This window comes from Tribolium castaneum, chromosome 3 (genome assembly GCF_031307605.1).
Source record: "Tribolium castaneum strain GA2 chromosome 3, icTriCast1.1, whole genome shotgun sequence".
Lineage (NCBI taxonomy): Eukaryota > Metazoa > Arthropoda > Insecta > Coleoptera > Tenebrionidae > Tribolium > Tribolium castaneum.
In genome coordinates this window covers 21,310,584-21,331,421 of record NC_087396.1, presented here as the reverse complement: position 1 = coordinate 21,331,421, position 20,838 = coordinate 21,310,584, and the positions used below count along the sequence as shown (strand labels likewise).

The 20,838-nt window shown below is 34.5% G+C and overlaps 2 protein-coding genes across 4 annotated transcripts in view; one reads left to right on the top strand and one right to left on the bottom strand.

The window, feature by feature from the left end:
* Ptp36E (Protein tyrosine phosphatase 36E) overlaps positions 1–20,838 on the bottom strand; it is a 61,766-nt gene that overhangs the window by 17,502 nt on the left and 23,426 nt on the right. The window contains exons 1-2 of one of the 3 annotated variants that reach the window (XM_064355424.1): positions 14,102–14,283; positions 7,487–7,782 (exon numbers count right to left, since the gene is read on the bottom strand). In XM_064355424.1, coding sequence (XP_064211494.1) covers positions 7,487–7,697 — 211 coding nt within the window. In that variant the 5' untranslated portion in view covers positions 7,698–7,782; positions 14,102–14,283. Of the gene's footprint in view, positions 1–7,486; positions 7,783–14,101; positions 14,284–20,838 lie in introns of those variants that run through there. The other 2 variants (XM_064355422.1, XM_064355423.1) reach the window with 2 other exon arrangements.
* LOC662056 (uncharacterized protein) lies at positions 15,597–19,774 on the top strand. The gene is made up of 6 exons (XM_008197208.3): positions 15,597–15,725; positions 15,883–16,229; positions 16,278–16,696; positions 16,966–18,486; positions 18,555–19,541; positions 19,588–19,774. The coding sequence occupies exons 2-6, from the start codon at positions 15,893–15,895 to the stop codon at positions 19,720–19,722; spliced, it is 3,399 nt and encodes a 1,132-aa protein (XP_008195430.1). The 5' UTR covers positions 15,597–15,725; positions 15,883–15,892; the 3' UTR covers positions 19,723–19,774.

The window sequence follows — 20,838 nt, the reverse complement described above, 5'->3', positions numbered from 1 at the left end:
CAGACATTTCAGGACTGGATGAGTCTTTTCAGCAATAATGCGAAATATTGTAAATAGCAAATGATGCACAGTTTTGCAAATTGAATGGTTAGGAAAAAAATCAACAGCAGATGGTGCGCTTTGTTACTGAATTTACATTTTTCCCCTGAAAAAAATTTAAGCTCGTTACTGATTGTTTAGGGATCTAAAAACATGAATTGAGTGGCTGTTTCCTGATTAATTTTTGTTCAAATGTAGGTTACGAATTGTTTGTTTTCCTACAAAATTGAATTTTAGGAATTTATTTCTTGGTAAAATTCACCGAGTTTATAAAATATATTTCAGACCTGCTGTTTATTTGCACAAAATTGAGAAAATATTGCGAAATTGAAACTTTTTTATTATTGCTTTGTAAATAATAAATAATGTAAAATCCCGCAAAAGTTTATTGTATTAAATTTTAAAGAAATTCGTGAAATGGCTGAAGACTTGTTTGTTTTCTGACGGGATTAATTTTCGGGAATTAACAAAGCCGACTGGGATCCAATGAGTTCCTAAAGTTTATTTCTTTGTCGGAGAAAATATTGCGGTTTTGGGAAAAAATGTTCAGGAATTTTGAAATTGGATGAGTTACAGTGTCGTGCAACAATGCGTTTTGCAAATGGAAAGGGATTATCGAATGAAAAAATCGACAGCATATGATGGGCTTTGTTCAACGAACTGAAACTACTACAATTTAAATTTAAATTAAAAAATCAAATCTAGACCACAAATTTGACACTACTTGAAAAAAACTTGAATTTAAATAAAAAATTCTTTGAGTGGCTTTTCCTGGTTATCTTCCTTTGTGTTCAAATGTAGGTTACCAACTGTTTGTTTTTCTTGCAAAATAACTGAAGTCGGAATTAAATTTTAGGAATTTATTCTAGTGTGAAGTGAAAATAGACAAAATAAATGTTTGTGCATAACGATCTCGCTGAGTTTATAAAATACCTTTCAGACGTGCTGCTTATTTGCACAATTTTTTTTTAACTCGTTTCAGGACCTGTTTGTTTTCCTTGCTGAAAAAGCTGATCGTTGATAATTGTCCGAAATGAGTCACACACTTGCAATGTATTTTCGGATTGGTTTATTTTCGCGTTAGTACGTCATGAAATGAAAAAATCAAGTAGAATTCCTGTGCTTGCTCGAAAAGATTGCGCTGAAACGCAATTACAAAATTATTAAATCCCTCTTCTCTCATCATCTATATCAATTAGCGCGTTAATGAAGTCATTAGCAGTGTGCAAAACTAATGAATCACAAACATAATTAGAAAATTTGCTTGTGTTTCGCCTGAACCATAAAGGAAAATAGTTAATGTAATTGAATCGCCGTACAATAATTTAAATGCCCACACATGTTGCAGTTTTTCCAAATAAACTGCAAGGAAAACAATTATGCTAATTGGGCAATTATCGGGTGATTTGAGAGCGCAATTAGTGCAAATTTCAGAGATGGAATCGTTACCGAGGGCTTGACATGCTCTGAAACTAATCAACAACGCCGGATGAGGGCCGGAATTTTCAGCGAGTTTTCAGTTTCGCTGTTAATTAATTAGCCAGCATTGAGCAAACGTTTGCTTTGGGGCAAAAGAAATTTCCAAATTAATTATTGTAGCATTTAGCGCGGCTTTTCAGTCGGTTAAATATCGCAAAATAGTTAGCATTATCCATCATTTGTGAAAATCAATACTTGCACTCTCTGGAAACATCTCCGGGTTTAAAATATGTGGAGCGCCTTTTAACCGGAACGTAAAAAATCTTGCTCTGTCAAGACGCTGTGATTAATCGCCGAAATAAAGTGGATTATTTTGGTGCGTATCGTGTTGCTTGATTATTTCTGACGGCTCATCACAGGCCGTGATTTAATTTTCAGGCTGGTTTCCGTGAAGGAAACGTCGAAGTGAATAATTCATGAGTGGGTCGAGACATTTTTCATTTCAATCACATATCGGGGTAATTTATTGGCAGACTATTCGGGGTAAACATCACTGAAGGAATATTCAGATCGATAATAATTTGATATCGTGGTCAAGGTCGCAGGCTTGCAATTTTTTTTGTCAAATAGAGACGGGTTTTAAATAGCTGGCGACAATGGAGCTGCCAGGAGAATTTTTTCGGTTGTGGTCAAAGTTTCGGATTAGCCAAAGAATAGAGTTCGATATTTGCACATTTTATGAGTTGTGGCATGAATGCGAATTATTTCCGGGAAATTTATATACATGCAAATAGGAGGGAAACGTCAATTCGGTGAGATGGGGCGATTGAATTTTTTGTAGGCTTGTTTGTTGGCTTTTGTGAGGTTTGAGGGATGAATTGGGGTTTCGGACAAGTTTTGACAACAAATGCGTTTCAAATCGAAACAAACTAAATTAAAATTTAAGTGGATTTTAAAGATTTTTTGATCAATTAAAACAATTTATTGTAAACTTGTGGAATTATATTAGAAGAGAATTTAGGAAATCTTCTTTAATAAATCTGCGAGACTAGAGAGTAAATAAATAGGACAGTAGGTACGGGAAGAATTTAGTCAAGACTTGGACTAATTTCAACTCGCATTCTTTTCAGCGCAAATTTATTAGAGAAATATTTTGCTGATTAAGAGAGACTCTAATCTAATTTGGACAATTCTACGAGTATGAAAAATTCGAAACGACACTAAACTATTTCTAGTAATTTCAGTTGGTTGAATTTTTTCATGCGGAAAAGCTAAATTTAGTAACAAAGCTCAAACTTTTGTCACCATTCAATAAACTCGCTCAATTTACGAAATTATGCATCATTTGATGTTTACAAAGCGATAAATTCACAATATTGAGCACTGTTGCTGGAAACTCTAACCCTGAAAAGATTCTTGATATTTCTAAATGTCTGAATATTCAAATAACTTCAAATCCTTCCGAATAGTACTAGTTTTTTATATCTGAGTTTTTGAAATTTTTTGCTTACTAAAATTAGGTGTTATTTCACTCTTATGAGTACATGTCCAAAAAATCAAAAAAAAAATTTTTTCACTAAAAATTTATATTTCGAAAACTAAAAGTCTTAGAACAAAACGGTTTGTTCCATTGTACTTCTGGACCTTTCTTACGTATTACATTATCGATTCTGTAACACTAGCTTACTTGGAAACTTATTTAAAAGCTTATTTTAACTTGGAATAAATATGGTGGATGCGCCAAGTTATTTAAAAAAATTCAGAATTATTAATTTTTAAGACTAAGATCAAAAATCAAAAAAGCATCAAATCATGCTTGAATTTATCTATTTTCTCGTTAAAACCCGAAGCCGTTTCGGGCAACAGTTTCCGCTACAGAGGCGTTTAAAGTTGTATACTAAAAAAAACCATAACTCAAAAACTAAAAGTCGTAGAGCAAAACGGTTTGTTCCAGTGAATTCTGCGGCTCATTCTACGTATTATTTCAGTTTTTCACAAAATTTAAAAATTTGATTTTCTTTACCTAAATTTTTAATGGTCATTTTATAAAAATGAAAAAATTATTTTTTTTAAAACACGTTCTAGCATAGTTTTTTGGTATTTTATATGCCTTTACAACTCCCTCGAGTTGTTAAATACTCAAAAAAAGTCCATATGTTTGATTTTTTGAGTTTGATTTTTCCAGTTTTTGTCGCGATTTTGGTCGATTCTGGGTATCCGGAACATTTATCGCGCAATAGCTCCAGAACTATTAACGATAACCCCATAAAGTGTATTATCGTTGGAAAGCTCTTTAAATAATCTATTATCTTCAAAAAAGATTATTGTTCTCCGACTAATAGTTCTCGTGCAAATTGCAGATAAAAGCAAAAATAGGTAAAATTTTAAAAAATTCATAACTTAAAAACTATTGGGAATTTGGCAATTTTTTCGATGCCAATCGATTCCCCAGATCATTTTGCATAGGTAAGGATAAAAACAGTTCCACTTTTTCAAATAGTTTAGTCGTAATTGGGAAAATAAAAAAAATTAAAAAAAAGTTAACACCCCCCCCTTCAAAATGGTCAATTTTAAAAGTGTCTCAGAATCGAATAAAACTTATTCTATCTTATAGATTTTGATGTGCTCTTTACGATGGAAAAAAGAGTTTTCTCCTAGCTCTTTTAGTTTGGGCGTAATCGGCGATTGAATATTGAAAATTTTTTTGCGAGATATCGCCTTAAGTCCTATGCCATTTTGTAGAGTTTTTTATTCCGGTTGTCCTCGATTTTTCCGTTTCTCGATAACTCTAATAGTTTCGCCGTAATTGGCGGTTGAAAATTGAAAAAAAGTGAAAATGGAAACCTTTCTTTGCGTTTTTCTCGGAAACTGTAAGACTTAGAGCAACGAACAAAAAACCATCTGATAGCGCTTAATTTTCTCTATTTTTTCGATTAAACCCGGAGCCGCTCCGGGCAACGGTTCCGGCTACAGAGGCGATCAAAGTTTTTCACTAAAAAAAATCATAAAAAAAAACTAAAAGTCGTAGGGCATTGCGGTTTGTTCGATTGAATTCTACGGCTCATTTTACATATTATATCAATTTTTCACAAGAATTAAAAATTTAAAATTTTTTGCCTACATTTAGGGTAGCCTTTTGTCATAGTGGAAAATTTTATCCAACAAAAAAATTCATAACTCAAAAACTAAAAGTCGTAGAACATTGCGGTTTGTTCCATTGAATTCAGCGGCTCATTTTCTGTATTATACGAACTTTTCATGAGATTTAAAAATTTGATTTTTTTTGCTAAAATTTCCTGAGTAATAACACTTACCTTCAAGAAAGTGAAAAAATTAATTTTTATTTATATTCGTTCTATCATACTTTTTCGTATTTATATATGCCTTTACAACTCTCTAGAGTTGTTAAAAGTTCAAAAAAGTCCATATGCTCGATTTTTTGATGTTTGATTTTTTCAATTTTCGTCGCAATTTTTGTCGATTTTGGGTACCTGGAACATTTGTTGAGCAATAGCTCCGGAACTATCAGAGATAACCCCATGAAGTTTATTATCGTTGGAAAGCTCTATGAATTATCTATTTTTTTCAAAAAAAATTATTGTTCTCCGACTAATAGTTTTTGAGCAAATTGCAGATAAATGCAAAAATTGCTAAAATTTTAAAAAATTCATAACTAAAAAACTATTGGGAATTTGGCAATTTTTTCGATGCCAATCAATTCCCCGGATCATTTTGCATAGGTGAGGATCAAAACAGTTTCACTTTTTCAAATAGTTTAGTCGTAATTAGAAAAATAAAAAAAATTTTAAAAAAGTTAACACCCCCCCCCCCTTCAAAATGGTCAATTTTAAAAATGTCTCAGAATCGAATAAAACTTATCCTATCTTATAGATTTTGATGTTCTCTTTACGATGGAAAAAAGAGTTTTCTCCTAGCTCTTTTAGTTTGGGCGTAATCGGCGATTGAATATTGAAAATTTTTTTTGCAAGATATCGCCTTAAGTCCTATGCCATTTTGTAGAGTTTTTTATTCCGGTTGTCCTCGATTTTTCCGTTTCTCGATAACTCTAATAGTTTCGCCGTAATTGGCGGTTGAAAATTGAAAAAAAGTGAAAATGGAAACCTTTCTTTGCGTTTTTCTCGGAAACTGTAAGACTTAGAGCAACGAACAAAAAACCATCTGATAGCGCTTAATTTTCTCTATTTTTTCGATTAAACCCGGAGCCGCTCCGGGCAACGGTTCCGGCTACAGAGGCGATCAAAGTTTTTCACTAAAAAAAATCATAAAAAAAAACTAAAAGTCGTAGGGCATTGCGGTTTGTTCGATTGAATTCTACGGCTCATTTTACATATTATATCAATTTTTCACAAGAATTAAAAATTTAAAATTTTTTGCCTACATTTAGGGTAGCCTTTTGTCATAGTGGAAAATTTTATCCAACAAAAAAATCCATAACTCAAAAACTAAAAGTCGTAGAACATTGCGGTTTGTTCCATTGAATTCAGCGGCTCATTTTCTGTATTATACGAACTTTTCATGAGATTTAAAAATTTGATTTTTTTTGCTAAAATTTCCTGAGTAATAACACTTACCTTCAAGAAAGTGAAAAAAAATTTTTTTTTATATTCGTTCTATCATACTTTTTCGTATTTATATATGCCTTTACAACTCTCTAGAGATGTTAAAAGTCCAAAAAAGTCCATATGTTCGATTTTTTGATGTTTGATTTTTTCAATTTTCGTCGCAATTTTTGTGGATTTTGGGTACCCGGAACATTTATCGCGCAATAGCTCCGGAACTATTAACGATAACCCCATGAAGTGTATTATCGTTGGAAAGCTCTTTTAATTATCTATCTTTTTCAAAAAAGACATTGTTTTCCGACTAATAGTTTTCGAGAAAATTGCAAATAAAAGCAAAAATAGGTAATATTTCAAAAAATTCATAACCAAAAAACTATTGGGAATTTTGCAATTTTCTCGACTCCAGTCGATTCCCCAGATCATTTTGCATAGGTGAGGATTAAAATACTTCCACTTTTTCGAATAGTTTGGCCATAATTGAGAAAATAAAACGAAGGAAAATTCATAACTTAAAACCTCTTGAGAATTTGACGTTTTTCTCGACGCCAATCGACTCCCCAGATCATTCTACATAGTTTTATACAAAAATAGTTCCAAGTTTTCGACACGTTTCTGGCATATTTTCTTTAAAACGTAGCTATTGATTCAGGCACTAAATAAATCTAATAAAAACTCGTTAATTCTTAAAAGATAATCTCGAAAGTAAAACAAAAAGTCTCAAATCCTGAAACGAGTTCGAGACAATTTCAACTAATTTAATTTTTTGTGCATTGACCACCCAAATTCGCCAAACAAAGCCGATTTATAACCCGAAATTAATTGAAAATTTCCCGATGTTTTTCCAATCCTCTCAAAGCTATTGGATTCGGTTCTTAGCGGATGATAAATCACCTCAAAGAGGGATTGTCTGAAATTGGAAAAACAGTTTTAATCACACTAATGTGTCGAAAATAAATCGCGTGCGAAATTCTCTTAGCAAGGTTACAATTCGGAACGTTCCATGTTTAATTAGACCGTCTATATTTAGACAGGTGTGGAGAATCCGTGTCGAAACACAGACTGACCCTCGCAAAACTATTTCTTTTTAACCCATTGTATCTATTTTCAAGCTCGAACCCAACTAGGATATTTTATTCAGAAAGCGCTTAAAGGAGCGACTTTCCCACAAAGAAAAAGTAAACTAAAACTCGCGAATAATTTACACGAAAAGAATGAAGTTCCTTGCTAGCCAAGGCCTTAAAAATTCATCGAGACGTGTGTATGTGGGCGTTGAAATATCTTACAATTAATCCAAATGTGAAAAAATTGTTGCAATTTTAATTTAATTCAAGAAATTGTCGCCCGAAAAAAATCGTCTCGTAAAACGCTGTTTCATCACATTTTCTCGCCCAGATAAGACCCCTAAACGATCCTCGCGACATTTCATCCCTGATAACAACACTTACTGTTATATCTGCTCGTAGGCAGAAGTCCACTGTTAAGCATAGACAGTTTAATCGTGTTGGGGAGAGTCACTAGCGACGTTGCGGCACTGATGTGCCGCTTTTTCCTCGGCTTCTCCACATCGTTGTATCTTGGGGTAGATCGCGATCTGTGCTTCCTTCGAACAGTTCCTGAAGCATGTTCCTTTAGTTTCATATCCGGCTCACTCGACATTATGACACCCTGTTTATCGCAGTTCTCTCAAATCAACGACCTATCTCATAAATCGTCGACGATCCACCAGCATTTTGTAAATAACCTGAAAAAAAAACGGAAAAACGTTAGATATTCCGGTGACAAAGTGAGGATTTATTTCGGAGGAAAGTTGCAAGGTCGCGGACTTGGCTCCGGCCCAGAAACGGCAAAATAACCGATTTGTTAAATTATACAGCGTGTTGGGAAAATCCGAGGAAAAACTCCTCGTTTCACCCATTAAATGTTAAAATAAACCGGTAGAAAAATAGTTATACAAAATTGTTTATCTACGAGTGAAACGGTATAATATTATTACTATTATTATTATTATTATTTATTTAGGCGTCAAGGGCATTTCTATAAAATAAATTAAAAAAACATAATTTTTTAGCATTCCAAGCATTTTCTTTATCGTCGTACATTAAGACAACATTTTTTCTACAGCAGATCTTCAAGTTTAAGAGAAAAAGTCATTGTTAACCCTTCAAATTAATATGTTTTGATTTGTAAATTTAACTGAATAATTAAGGTGCTATTTTATCTTCTTAAAAGAGTTGATAAGGAAAAACAGTGAAAACTAATATAAATCAAACTTCTATATCTCGAAAATTCGAGAAGTATTTTCTTATTTCGAATTTGGCGAAATGAGTGAGTTTCTGACTGAGAAATGTACTAGAATCTTAAAATGATGCACTTAATTTAGAAGTTTTTGTGCAAAAATTGTTGAAAAACGGTACAAATTTGACGATAGTTTGGATATTTTTGAGTAAAAAATACACAAATGTGGTGTTTTTTAAGAAATTTTGCCTAGAATTATGATTGAAAATTGCGAATTCGTTTATTTAGTAATTTTTTGAAAGGGAGGCGCTTCCCAATTCGTTTTGAAAATCCCAATTGCGACAATTACTACGTATTATTTCAGTTTTTCACAAAATTTAAAAATTTGATTTTCTTTGCCTAAATTTTTAATGGTCATTTTATAAAAATGAAAAAATTATTTTTTTTAAAACACATTCTAGCATAGTTTTTTGGTCTTTTATATGCCTTTACAACTCCCTCGAGTTGTTAAATACTCAAAAAACGTCAATATGTTTGATTTTTTGAGTTTGATTTTTCCAATTTTTGTCGCGATTTTGGTCGATTCTGGGTATCCGGAACATTCATCGCGCAATAGCTCCGGAACTATTAACGATAACCCCATGAAGTGTATTATCGTTGGAAAGCTCTTTAAATAATCTATTTTCTTCAAAAAAAATTATTGTTCTCCGACTAATAGTTTTTGAGCAAATTGCAGATAAAAGCAAAAATTGGTAAAATTTTAAAAAATTCATAACTGAAAAACTATTGGGAATTTGGCAATTTTTTCGATGCCAATCGATTCCCCGGATCATTTTGCATAGGTAAGGATAAAAACAGTTCCACTTTTTCGAATAGTTTAGTCGTAATTGGGAAAATAAAAAAAATTAAAAAAAAGTTAACACCCCCCTACAAAATGGTCAATTTTAAAAGTGTCTCAGAATCGAATAAAACTTATCTTATCTTATAGATTTTGATGTGCTCTTTACGATGGAAAAAAGAGTTTTCTCCTAGCTCTTTTAGTTTGGCCGTAATCGGCAATTGAAAATTGAAAAATTTTTTGCGAGATATCGCCTTGAGTCCTATGCCATTTTGTAGAGTTTTTTATTCCGGTTGTCCTCGATTTTTCCGTTTCTCGATAACTCTAATAGTTTCGCCGTAATTGGCGGTTGAAAATTGAAAAAAAGTGAAAATGGAAACCTTTTTTTGCGTTTTTCTCGGAAACTGTAAGAATTAGAGCAACGAACAAAAAATCATCTGATAGCGCTTAATTTTCTCTATTTTTTCGATTAAACCCGGAGTCGCTCCAGGCAACGGTTCCGGCTACAGAGGCGATCAAAGTTTTTCACTAAAAAAAATCATTAAAAAAAACTAAAAGTCGTAGAGCATTGCGGTTTGTTCGATTGAATTCTACGGCTCATTTTACATATTATATCAATTTTTCACAAGAATTAAAAATTTAAAATTTTTTGCCTAAATTTAGGGTAGCCATTTTTCATAGTAAAAAATTTTATCCAACAAAAAAAATCATAACTCAAAAACTAAAAGTCGTAGAGCAATGCGGTTTCTTCCATTGAATTCAGCGGCTCATTTTCTGTATTATACGAACTTTTCGTAAGATTTAAAAATTTGATTTTTTTTGCTAAAATTTCCTGAGTAATAACATTTACCTTCAAGAAAAAGAAAAAATTTATTTTTTTTTAAATTCGTTCTATCATACTTTTTCGTATTTATATATGCCTTTACAACTCTCTAGAGTTGTTAAAAGTCCAAAAAAAGTCCATATGTTCGATTTTTTGATGTTTGATTTTTTCAATTTTCGTCGCAATTTTTGTCGATTTTGGGTACCCGGAACATTTGTTGAGCAATAGCTCCGGAACTATCAGAGATAACCCCATGAAGTTTATTATCGTTGAAAAGCTCTTTTAATTTTCTATCTTTTTCAAAAAAGACATTTGTTTTCCGGCTAATAGTTTTCGAGAAAATTGCAAATAAAAGCAAAAATAGGTAATATTTTAAAAAATTCATAACTAAAAAACTATTGGGAATTTGGCAATTTTCTCGACGCCAGTCGATTCCCCAGATCATTTTGCATAGGTAAGGATTAAAATACTTCCACTTTTTTGAATAGTTTGACCATGATTGCAAAAATAAAACGAAGAAAAATTTTGCCTAGAATTATGATTGAAAATTGCGAATTCGTTTATTTAGTAATTTTTTTGCAAGGGAGGCGCTTCCCAATTCGTTTTGAAAATCCCAATTGCGACAATTAAAATTTTCATCCCACTTAATCCCCGATGCTGGAGAAACAAATCCCCAATTAACCCCCATGTTGTCATCGCATCGGCAATTTGTCCCTGATTAAATCAATTTTTTCTCTCGGCTCTCAATAGAGCAAGATTTCGCCCGTGAATAAAATTCCTTTTTCAGACACGACTCTAATTAGTTGACTCTTGATGAAGAGTCCAGTAATTGCCCCAATTTGAAACAATAATTTTTTGCAAAAACAATTTACGAGCCGTTAATAATTCCGCTGTAAATATGTAATCAGTGCGAATAAATAACGGCCATTAGATCTGGCACACGTTCCGTTTTATTTCTGCCATCTCAAGGAGATTTCGCTGCACTCTGAGATCGAATCGTGTTTTACTCTTTGATTGTGGTATTTTTAAAGCGGCAGAATTACCTGATGGGATTTTCTGGCACGGAAAACGGTTCTTTAACCTCGAAAAGAAATTTATTTTCTGCGCCCCGATACAATAAAAATAATTAAAGTGTGGGCGAAAAGTTGCTTTCCGGTATTACGCACATCTAAACTTTTCGCATAACACTAAGTTTAATGAATTAGAACACAAGTAAAATAAACATTTTTTTTTTCTTCAAAGGATGGTAAACTAGCACTTAATCAACTCTATTGAGAAAAAAATTATTTCGCTAAAATTGTCAAGAATATTTAATTAATATTTCAGCTTATTTTGCACGAATCAGCTCGTTTTGAGCAAAATTTTTACTAAAAAAATTCGAACTGATTTTGTAAAAAAATTAAATTTTTGAGCTTCTCTCTACCGAAAAATCCTCAATGATTTCAAAGGATAATAAATAAAACGTCGAACTTCCCAAAACTAGTTTACGATCTGTGATGATTTATGACAGGGTCCGGACGCGTCATTTTCATTTTGGATGGTTTTATGTCCACTGTAAGATTTACACACGTGTTCGAACCGATCAGCAATCAATTTTCGGCCAATGAATCCGTTCCAGCATCTGCTAAAGCCATTATAAATAGAATATGGGGCATGCACTTGACCACAAAATACCACACTTGACCCGGTTGTGCTAAAACATAGAGTCCTGGAACATTTCCACTGTGAAGAAATCTCGAATTTGAGAATTTTCATTTCGGCCAAGGATGGGTTTTGTCCGATATGATTGTTGAAACAAGAAGACAGTCAGGTAAATGCCAGGGCCTCGGTTTTCGGTTCGGTTGGATGCTTACCAGAGTGTCTAAATAAATTTGTGAGCGTTCAATAGTATGCAAATTTTATCAGATTATCGAGGCAAACTAATTGCATGGACTAGGCGATCGATGCGAATTAGTCGGCGAAAAAGTGTCAAGCTTTGCAAAGCCGGAGATGTTGGTCGGGAGTAAATTTGAGAAGGAAAAAAAAACCAATCAACACAATCCACTTTTTATTTCAAAAATTCGATTGATTGGATTAAGGTTTAAACAATAAAACACCGAATTTTTTCAAGCGACATTTACTACAAAATTAATTTATAAAATTCCCGCTTGTCCTAGAGCATTTTACAGCGAAATTCTTACCGCAAATGGCTAAACATCGTTGAAATCAGCGCTTAACTGTTAAAGTTTTATTAAAATTTTTTTAACTTTTCACGCCAATTTTTTACAATTACGCCAAAATTCCCAAATAAAGTTGCAGTGTTTTGGGTCATAAGTAAGTAAAATGTTCCAAGAAGGCTAATGGTGTCAAAAATAGTTTCAAAGCTATTAAAGATTTATTTTCCACTTTTCGGAGTTATTGATATAATTTTGAAAAAATTTATACAAGGTGAGTTTGCCAAAAATAGTTACGAATATCTCCAAAAGTAATACCAAGCGATTTTTTAATTTTGATCTAGTTATCCATGACAGTCATCTCAGCATCGCATTATCTGTCAATATGTCCAAAATGTTCAGCCAAGAACATACAAAATTTATTGAAAACCTGACTTCCGTAATGGACATCGAGTTATCGTAACTGACATGGATAACTAGATCAGAATTTTAGAAAATCGCACGGTATAATGTCACAGAATTAAGAACTTTATATTTTTTTATATATATGTAAGTATGTGTTTTTTTTCAGAATCCTTTAAATGAATTTATAATTATTCTAAAATTCTAAAATTATACGTTCATTTGAATTAGCCCTAAAGCTAGCAACATGTTTTTGAAAGTTTTTTTGCACAAAACATTGTTTTTTTAAGAAAGTTACAATACATCATAGAAATTTAATTACATAATATTTTAATATTATTTAATACAGAAAAATAAAAAATGTTTTTCTTATATTTTTTTTAGTTTATGAGATATAGTAAAAATTCTGTATAGTTTTGATTACAATTTTTACAAAATCATTACATTCAGACAAAAGAACGAATTTCCCACACTTTTAATTATAAGTTTATTCATTTCTTAAAATGAATTGAAAAAAAACAACTTTTAAAAATTTTTGAAATCGTAAATTCCTCAAGAAACTTAACAATTTTGGTCGCAAGAAACAATGTATGAAATAAATTTCCATTTTTAATTAAGAATTATAATTAATTGCGGAATATTACTACTTCATAAAAGAACGAATAAAGGTTTAAGTATCACTTAACAATTTCCAATAACAATCAAGAGTTTTATCGCAAAATATTTTACTGCAAACGCAATCATAAATTATTTATTACAAATCTAATATTTCGTGTTATCATAAATTTTAATTTTGCTTCATTTACGTTTGAAATAGAGTTTGAAAAAAACGATTTTATGTGATTTCAAAGATATTTATATAAAATTACGCATTGAATACGATGCTTAAGTTACAATGCTCTGAAAGTTATCTAAATTCGTTGAAAAATTAGGGAAACTGAGATTGAATCTCTAATTTTGGGCAGAAAATTATACTGATTCGATTTAAAAAAAAACTAATACTTAGAATTAATTGTAAAATTCGCCTGAACAACAAATTTTTGAGTAATAATTTAATAAAAAAAAACAAAAACTAGATAAGTGTTAAGCAAGGCCTAGCAGACTTGTTAATAAAATTTAATTGATTTGAATTACTACAGGGTGTTCACAATTTACATCCAAACTTTTTAAATTTTGGAGCTTTTTTTGGTTATTATAATAAAAAACTTAATACAAAACGTTTTCCAAAAGTTCGTACTATTCTTGCATTTATTTGCACTTAACGCAAAAAATGTTAATCGTAGTAAGACAGTGACTTTTTGTGCAAAAGATAGGAGATGAAAAGAGATTAAAAGTACACTGAAACAAAACCCAGTACCAAAGTAATTAAATAAATAAATAAATCTGCGCACAAATTATTTTCTTTTGAGAAAGCCCGGATCTCCCTAAAATTTACGGCGAAAAGCCCCGAAAAAATTTCAATAGTCTCTCCAAGCGACAGATACACGGAGCCAAGTGTAGTTAAACCATCAATCTGCCAAATCCATATCTAATCACGCCATTCATTTTGCGAAAACCGTTTAATTCAATATTCGGCGCACTTTCCCCCAAATTCAAATTCAAAACTCACACTTATTTTCTCCCTGCCTTTGATTCAACTCTCTGTTTTGCAGCACTTGCCACACAGTAAAAAATCACTCGCGTTTCAAGTAAAAAAACACGTGCTTTGCCGACGTCCGACGCGTGTGTTCCAGAGCGTCGCGACGCACACACTAGCGTCGTCTGGCAGGCGTCGCTGGCGATCAGCTGTTCAAGTACTCGGTTATATTGGGAATTTCTGGGTGCCTCAGCGCCGCGACGCTAATTAACTCGATGGAAAAGCCTCTTCGGATGAGGCGCTTTTGTAAGCGGAAAAAGCGCCAGATTGCGTTTTTCGACAGAGGGGATTTAATTTATTTCTAACTAATTTCGTTATGATTGAACCGAAATTGGCCCGAATTGGGGCTCACAAAGCTACAAAGTGTTCGATCGCAAAGTTCCATTTTGATGGACTAATAAAACGCCTTTCGGGATGCTCTCTACAGACGCTTTGCTTTCATCTTGAGAAAGCTCTCCAGGGTGTTCATATGCGCCGTGAAAGCAGCACTCCAATTTAATTATTACGAGATAAAAATGTTTTTTTCATCAAAGCTACTTTAAATGATCTTCGTTAAAATTTGATGTGCCATTAAAATAAATAATTAATTGCATGGCAATTTCCGCTCGCTAAGCAAAAATTTGCGCCCAAAGTTAGGTACCAGCTACAATTTAATTCTTTCCAATACTTTTATAACATAATTCTGATTACAACTTAACGAAATTTCTTCTACAGCAGATGTTAAACTATTTTTATCAACTTTTTTGAGTAGATAAAATAGCGCTTTAACCGTAGGGATGGCTAAAATCGCACATTAACGGCAAAGGCAGATAATTAAATTCAAAAAATTCGAATAAATTTTTGGTCTGTTTTTTGCGAATTCTAAAAAAAGTAGGAATTTTTTGACAAAATTGTGCCCAAAAACGAAGTAAATCGAGTGAAAGCAAGCAATTTTAACTCACTTATTGGATTCAAAATTCGAGCTAAAAGCTAATTTGTAGATTTTGTGCCTTGTTTTCGTGTCATTTAAAAATAAAATAAAAAAAACTCATTTTTTAGTCATTTAGTCTTTTTATTAAAAATGGTACATAAGTTTTTGATAATTAAAAAAATTCGGAAAAAAGACAAGAACTTTAATGGGGGCATTACAGGCAGTACCAACTAACCTTCTAGCTACTTGGACAATGATTAAAATACGAATAGAAATTTCTATTTTATCTTCCAAGTAAATCAGCTAGGATTCTTGGCTAGTTTACAAACTAACCAGCTAGTTTTTTAACTAGCCAAGTTTACAGATCATTGCAGTCGCCTGAAAGGCAGACCACACACAATACACACGTATTGTTCGTTTAGCGCAAAAGCGCCTTCGCTCAATCATTCAACAATAAATTTGCAACTGAAATAATTAAATATTTGGTCCACAGTGTCGCAATTGATCCATTTAATAACGAGATAAATTTATGTTGCACCACAATTATTAAAATTAAATTAAATGAGTTTTTAGCCCTTGTAGGACTATGCGCTTTCTGCTCAATTGTCAACAACAAACGTCATCGAGTTGTCAAACTTTTTGTCCAATTTTATTATGCATTTTTTGCATTTAATTCGCATCAATTAGGTAAGAAGTTGCATTCACAACGTACAAATTCTCATTTTGGCCCTATTTCGTGCCAGGCAATTGCATGTTACATAATTGTAAAATTTCATAACAATACACAAACATATGTAAAAAAACGTAATAAATAATCACAAAATAATCGTTTTTCTTTTATTAGAGGGACAGGGATGGGTCAGGACGAAGCCCCCGATTGCACCGACCGTTGCAAATCAACCCAACACGGTGACATAATCACGGCTGCAATTTCCCGGCGTTGTGTCTCCGATTTTGACCTCTGTTCCTACATAAGCTACATTTGCACCTGTTGCGAGTCCGTGAAAGACTCCTTAGGACGCACAGCCCTCCATGTCGCCGCGTCGTGCGGAAGACTCGAGCTCGTAAGGTGGTTAATACACAAACGACACGCAAACATTAACATTAGGGACGACGAATCGGGCTTCACCCCCTTACACAGGAGCATTTTTTACGGCAAAATCCACGTCGCCGTCGAGCTCATCAAATTAGGTAGTTTACACTCCCAAAACACACCCAAAATTTTCATGGGGCTTTCAGGGGCCAACACGAGCCTCCTAGACGCCAACAGTCTCACAGTCCTCGAGCATGCAATGCTCGACGGCTACACGCCCGAGGCAAAATGCGGCGAGTTGTACGCCTGGGGCTCCAATTGCAACAACTCTCTGGGGCCCCAGCAGTCGCGCTCCACCCCCGAACTCCTCGACGTCTTCCACAAGAAATATCCAGACGAGAGCGTGCGAAAAGTCGTCTGTGAGAAGTTTCACAGTGTTATTGTGACGTCAGGGGGGCTGGTGTACACCTGTGGGCATGGGCAAGGCGGCAGGCTGGGGCTAGGCACCCAACGCACGGTCGTGGCGCCCGAAATGGTCACCTTCCCACAAACCCATGAACCCATCACGTGCGTGGATGTGGCCGTTTCGAGGGACCATAGCGTCTTTTTGTGCTCGGACGGCAATGTGAGTAAGGGGGCCCTGGCTAGCCTTGTCTCCACAGTTTATAAAAAAATAAAGATTTTTTTGTCAAAATCTTGCTTAAAACGGGATTTTTCTAACATAATTTTTTAGTTAAATAGACAAATAGTTAATATACAGGGTGGCTCTAAACAAATCATTATAACGGGTGACTATTAATACCTGTGATTCTTGTCGTCAGGTTGTCATCCAAAATTTGGCAGCCTTGACTGTGCCACAATCTTGTTAATAATAGTTACAAAAAATTGTTGTAGCTCTATTCCTGCGGGTTGAACACGCACCGAGTGCTCGGGCTGCACCCCCCGCCGGCGCAAATCCTCGTACCAACCCTTGTCAAGCATTTAGAGCAAGTGCGGCACGTGTGCGCTGGCCGTTACCACTCAGTGGCATGGGGGCCCAAGTGTCTCTACACATGGGGGCTCAATGCCGGGCAATTAGGCCACAAAATGCGTCCCGATGACAATTACGTTACGTCACCAAAGGCGGTCAGAATTCTCAATTTTACTGAGACCGAAATCGTAGCACTGGATTCCAGCGATGGTGCGATTTCGATCTATACAAAAAAGGGCGACATCTATGTCTTACACGAGTACCAATGTCGTAAAATCGCCTCAAGGCAATTAAACGTCGTCCAAGTTTGTATTTTCGGCGGGAAATTAAACACGAATTTGAGCAAGGAATTGTCAGGCGAGCCAAATCGTGAATTAAAAGTGGCCGCATTGACCAACACCGGGAATTTGTTGATATGGCAGGAATCTGTACCGCAACTAAGCCGTTGCATTTATTCGCTAAATCGGCCAATTGTTGTTAGACAAATGACGATCAATAATAACGGACTTTTGTTTGTCACGAAAGACGGTGAGGCGTTCCAAGGCACCATCAAGCCGAAGAAAAAGAAACCTGTGTTACCGACGATTGAGAAAAGCGCGTTTCATAAGTTCCTGGACCGGGAGGATTGTATTTCGATCAAACTTTCGAAATTTCCGCGCATTCATCGCGCCATTTTCATCACGAGTGACGTCAAAGGGCACGATTTTTGCGTCATTCAAGTGCCCCCCTATAAGCGGTTTGAAGCCCCACTTATAATGGAGTCACAGATGAAAACCAATTTGGGCGTTTTATTGCAAGAGTGCCATGAAAACGACGACTTGCATGACGTTGTATTGCACGTGGATCACCGGTACTTCCCCGCACATCGTTTTATTCTAGCCACCAAAAGTTCCTACTTTCAAAAATTACTAATAGATGGCGACAAAACGATCAAATTGGACGGCTACAATTCGCTCATTTTTGAGCAATTTTTAACATATGTGTATGTCGGTGATTGCGATTTGCTGAAATGTGGGGAATGTCCCGAAAAACTTAAATTTTTGTGTGAAAAACACAAAGAAAACAGCGACGAAGCGAGTGAGATAATCGACGGTAAAATGGCCGCGTTTGAAGTATATAACAACAAATTGAAAAATCAAAATAGTAGCAATAATAAACAGAATAGGATTAAAAACCCAGTCAGGATGCTACACGAAATGGCCAAAAAATTCGGTTGTTTCGACCTTTGTACGATTTTAGCCGATTACGAAATGCAAAAATACACAATTCGGCGCAAAAGTCACAAAACTATTACGAAACCTTTACAATTTGATAAAACATCATTCGTCGAATTTAGCGATGTCACAATCAAGTGCACCGATGGAAAACAATTGAAAGCTCACAAATGCATTTTGGCGGCGCAGAGCGACTATTTCAGCAATTTGTTTTCGACGAGGTGGCGTGGGGTAAGTTGGACCAATCACGAATTGACAACGCATTTGTCGAATTTTGCGGTAGATTTGAATTTTTTCAGACGGAAACTACCGTTATCACGCTCCCGTGTTCGCGGAGCGTTGCAGAGGCATTGTTGGAGTATTTGTACACCGACACTCTCTCCTTGAAAAATAGGGAACAGGACCATTTGTTTAAGTTGATTATTTTGGCGGACCAATTGTTCATCACTCGCTTGAAGGAACAATGCGAGTTATTATTGTTCGAGTGTTTAACTTTGAAAAACTGCGTCCAGTTTTTGGCATTTGCGAGCATTTACAACGCTGAGAAGTTGAAATTGAGTTGTTTGAGGTTTATTGCTGCGAATTTGGCTCCACTGTTGGAGTTGCGCGTTTTTGACGATTTGGACGAGTTGTTGATGAGGGAATTGAGTGATTTTTATTTCGAGGAGAAGAGGGAGATTTGGTGTCGGGTTATAACGCCCTACTCCACAGCCCCCTTGGAGGAGGAGATTGTCTCAGTGAGTTCTGCATTTCCCGTTTCGACGGAAGAGGTGGTGAAAACGACGCAAAAAAGGCGTTCGAGACACAAAACTGAGCCGAGTTTGAGCAAATCTTTGAAGGAAAATATCTGTGATGAAAGTATTATTCAATTCCCTGATTCTCCTCCTGCTGTGGTCACTGATAATTTAGAAATTCCCAGTCGATTAAAAGCCATAAAATTGGCCGAAGAAAAACTGGAAACTGACGATTATCAGCCACAATACACGAAACTAGTTTCGAAAAATTCCTTCGAAGAGTTTCCCCTTTTAAATAGTCCTCCAACTTCCTACAATTACTCCAAATCGCCTCATAAATTCGCGCACAAAATCGTGAAAGTCTCGCAAAAGCAGAGGAAAAGACTTTCATCGGAAAGCGCTCCAGAAAGTCCGAAAAATCCCTGGAAAATCGTTAGCGAGGTCGGGAGTCCGCCCTCTATGGAAACCAGCATGAGCGAAATTATTTCGTCCGAGAAAAAACAGAAGGAAAATCTAGTCAAGATTACGAGCAAATCATTGATTTATACACAAGTGAGTATGATAAAAACGTCAACAATTCGACAAAAAATTGTTTCAGATAGAAGATAAGGCAATTGAGGATCTCTGTAAGTTTTACAACACGGAAAATATCAACGACGAGTTTATTTCAGTCGAACGGGTCAACATGGGGGCTGTGGCGGCCCCCATTTGGGTCCCAGGTGTTAAAAAGTGATTTTAGTTTTGTTGACGGTGTAAATTTTATTTTAATAAAGTTGTTTTATTTATTTAAGTATTTAAATTTCCCTTCCCATTCGCAAAATTTGCATTTTTTAATACTTCTATTTAATTGTTTTGTCTGTTGAATTATTTACGAGTCAAATTTAAAGGGGTTCCTATTGTCCGAATGAATTGAAATTTTACATACTTACGTAATCTGAGTGACAATGCAAGTCTACTTAGTTAATTACCCCCGAAGTTAAATGGGGTGTTAACGCTTTAACTTAAACAATTTTTTTTGGTTTTTCATTTCCAGATTAGTTTAATAACATTTTATAATAATTGGAACGTGCAAAGTTCATTCGTCTGAGCCGCGTCATCAAATAATTAATTGAAGACTTTTCTTTCTAAACATTGATAAAAACAAACCTTCAATTTCCTCAAATCTTAATTATTTGTACTAATTGTAAATACGACAGCAGTGATAACCTAGAGCAAGTAAGGCGTATCCAAAATTAAATAAGTGTGATAAAAAATCAAGCGCTTTATCGTTATTGTTTGGAGATAAGGTCTGGCTTTCGAGAATTGTTGGCAATTTCTACGAATCGTGAATATTGTTCAGGATATGGGCAAAAACATGTTTTCTTGAACATTAACGTTATGCAATTTTTAGCATAAAAAATTTATTGCCGAGCACGAGTAACCCTGAAACTGTACCACATTTGAAAAGTCCTTAGTGATAAGAACATTTCACGGTCAATTTGAATCTAATCTAAACAAAACCAAACTCTGATTGCATCAGTTTCTGTGCTTACTGTATTTCGAAAAAATAATTGACGAAAGTATTGGTTTTGTTATAGATAAATTTTAGAAAAAAATGAATGTAAAAATAGACTTATTATCCCTTGCATCAATGAGTTAAAAATAAAATGACACTGGGGTCAGAATAACAAAAAGGAATTTGTTTTTTTTACAATTTCAATTAGTAACAGCGAACAACCACTTAAGTTGTGCTAAAAAAAGTAATTCAAATTAAACGTAATCCTGTGATTTACATCCGGTGATCGATGACCGCTGATTAAAATTTTTCAAATTATCACAAACGGTCCATTGGCCCCAACCCTGCGCATGC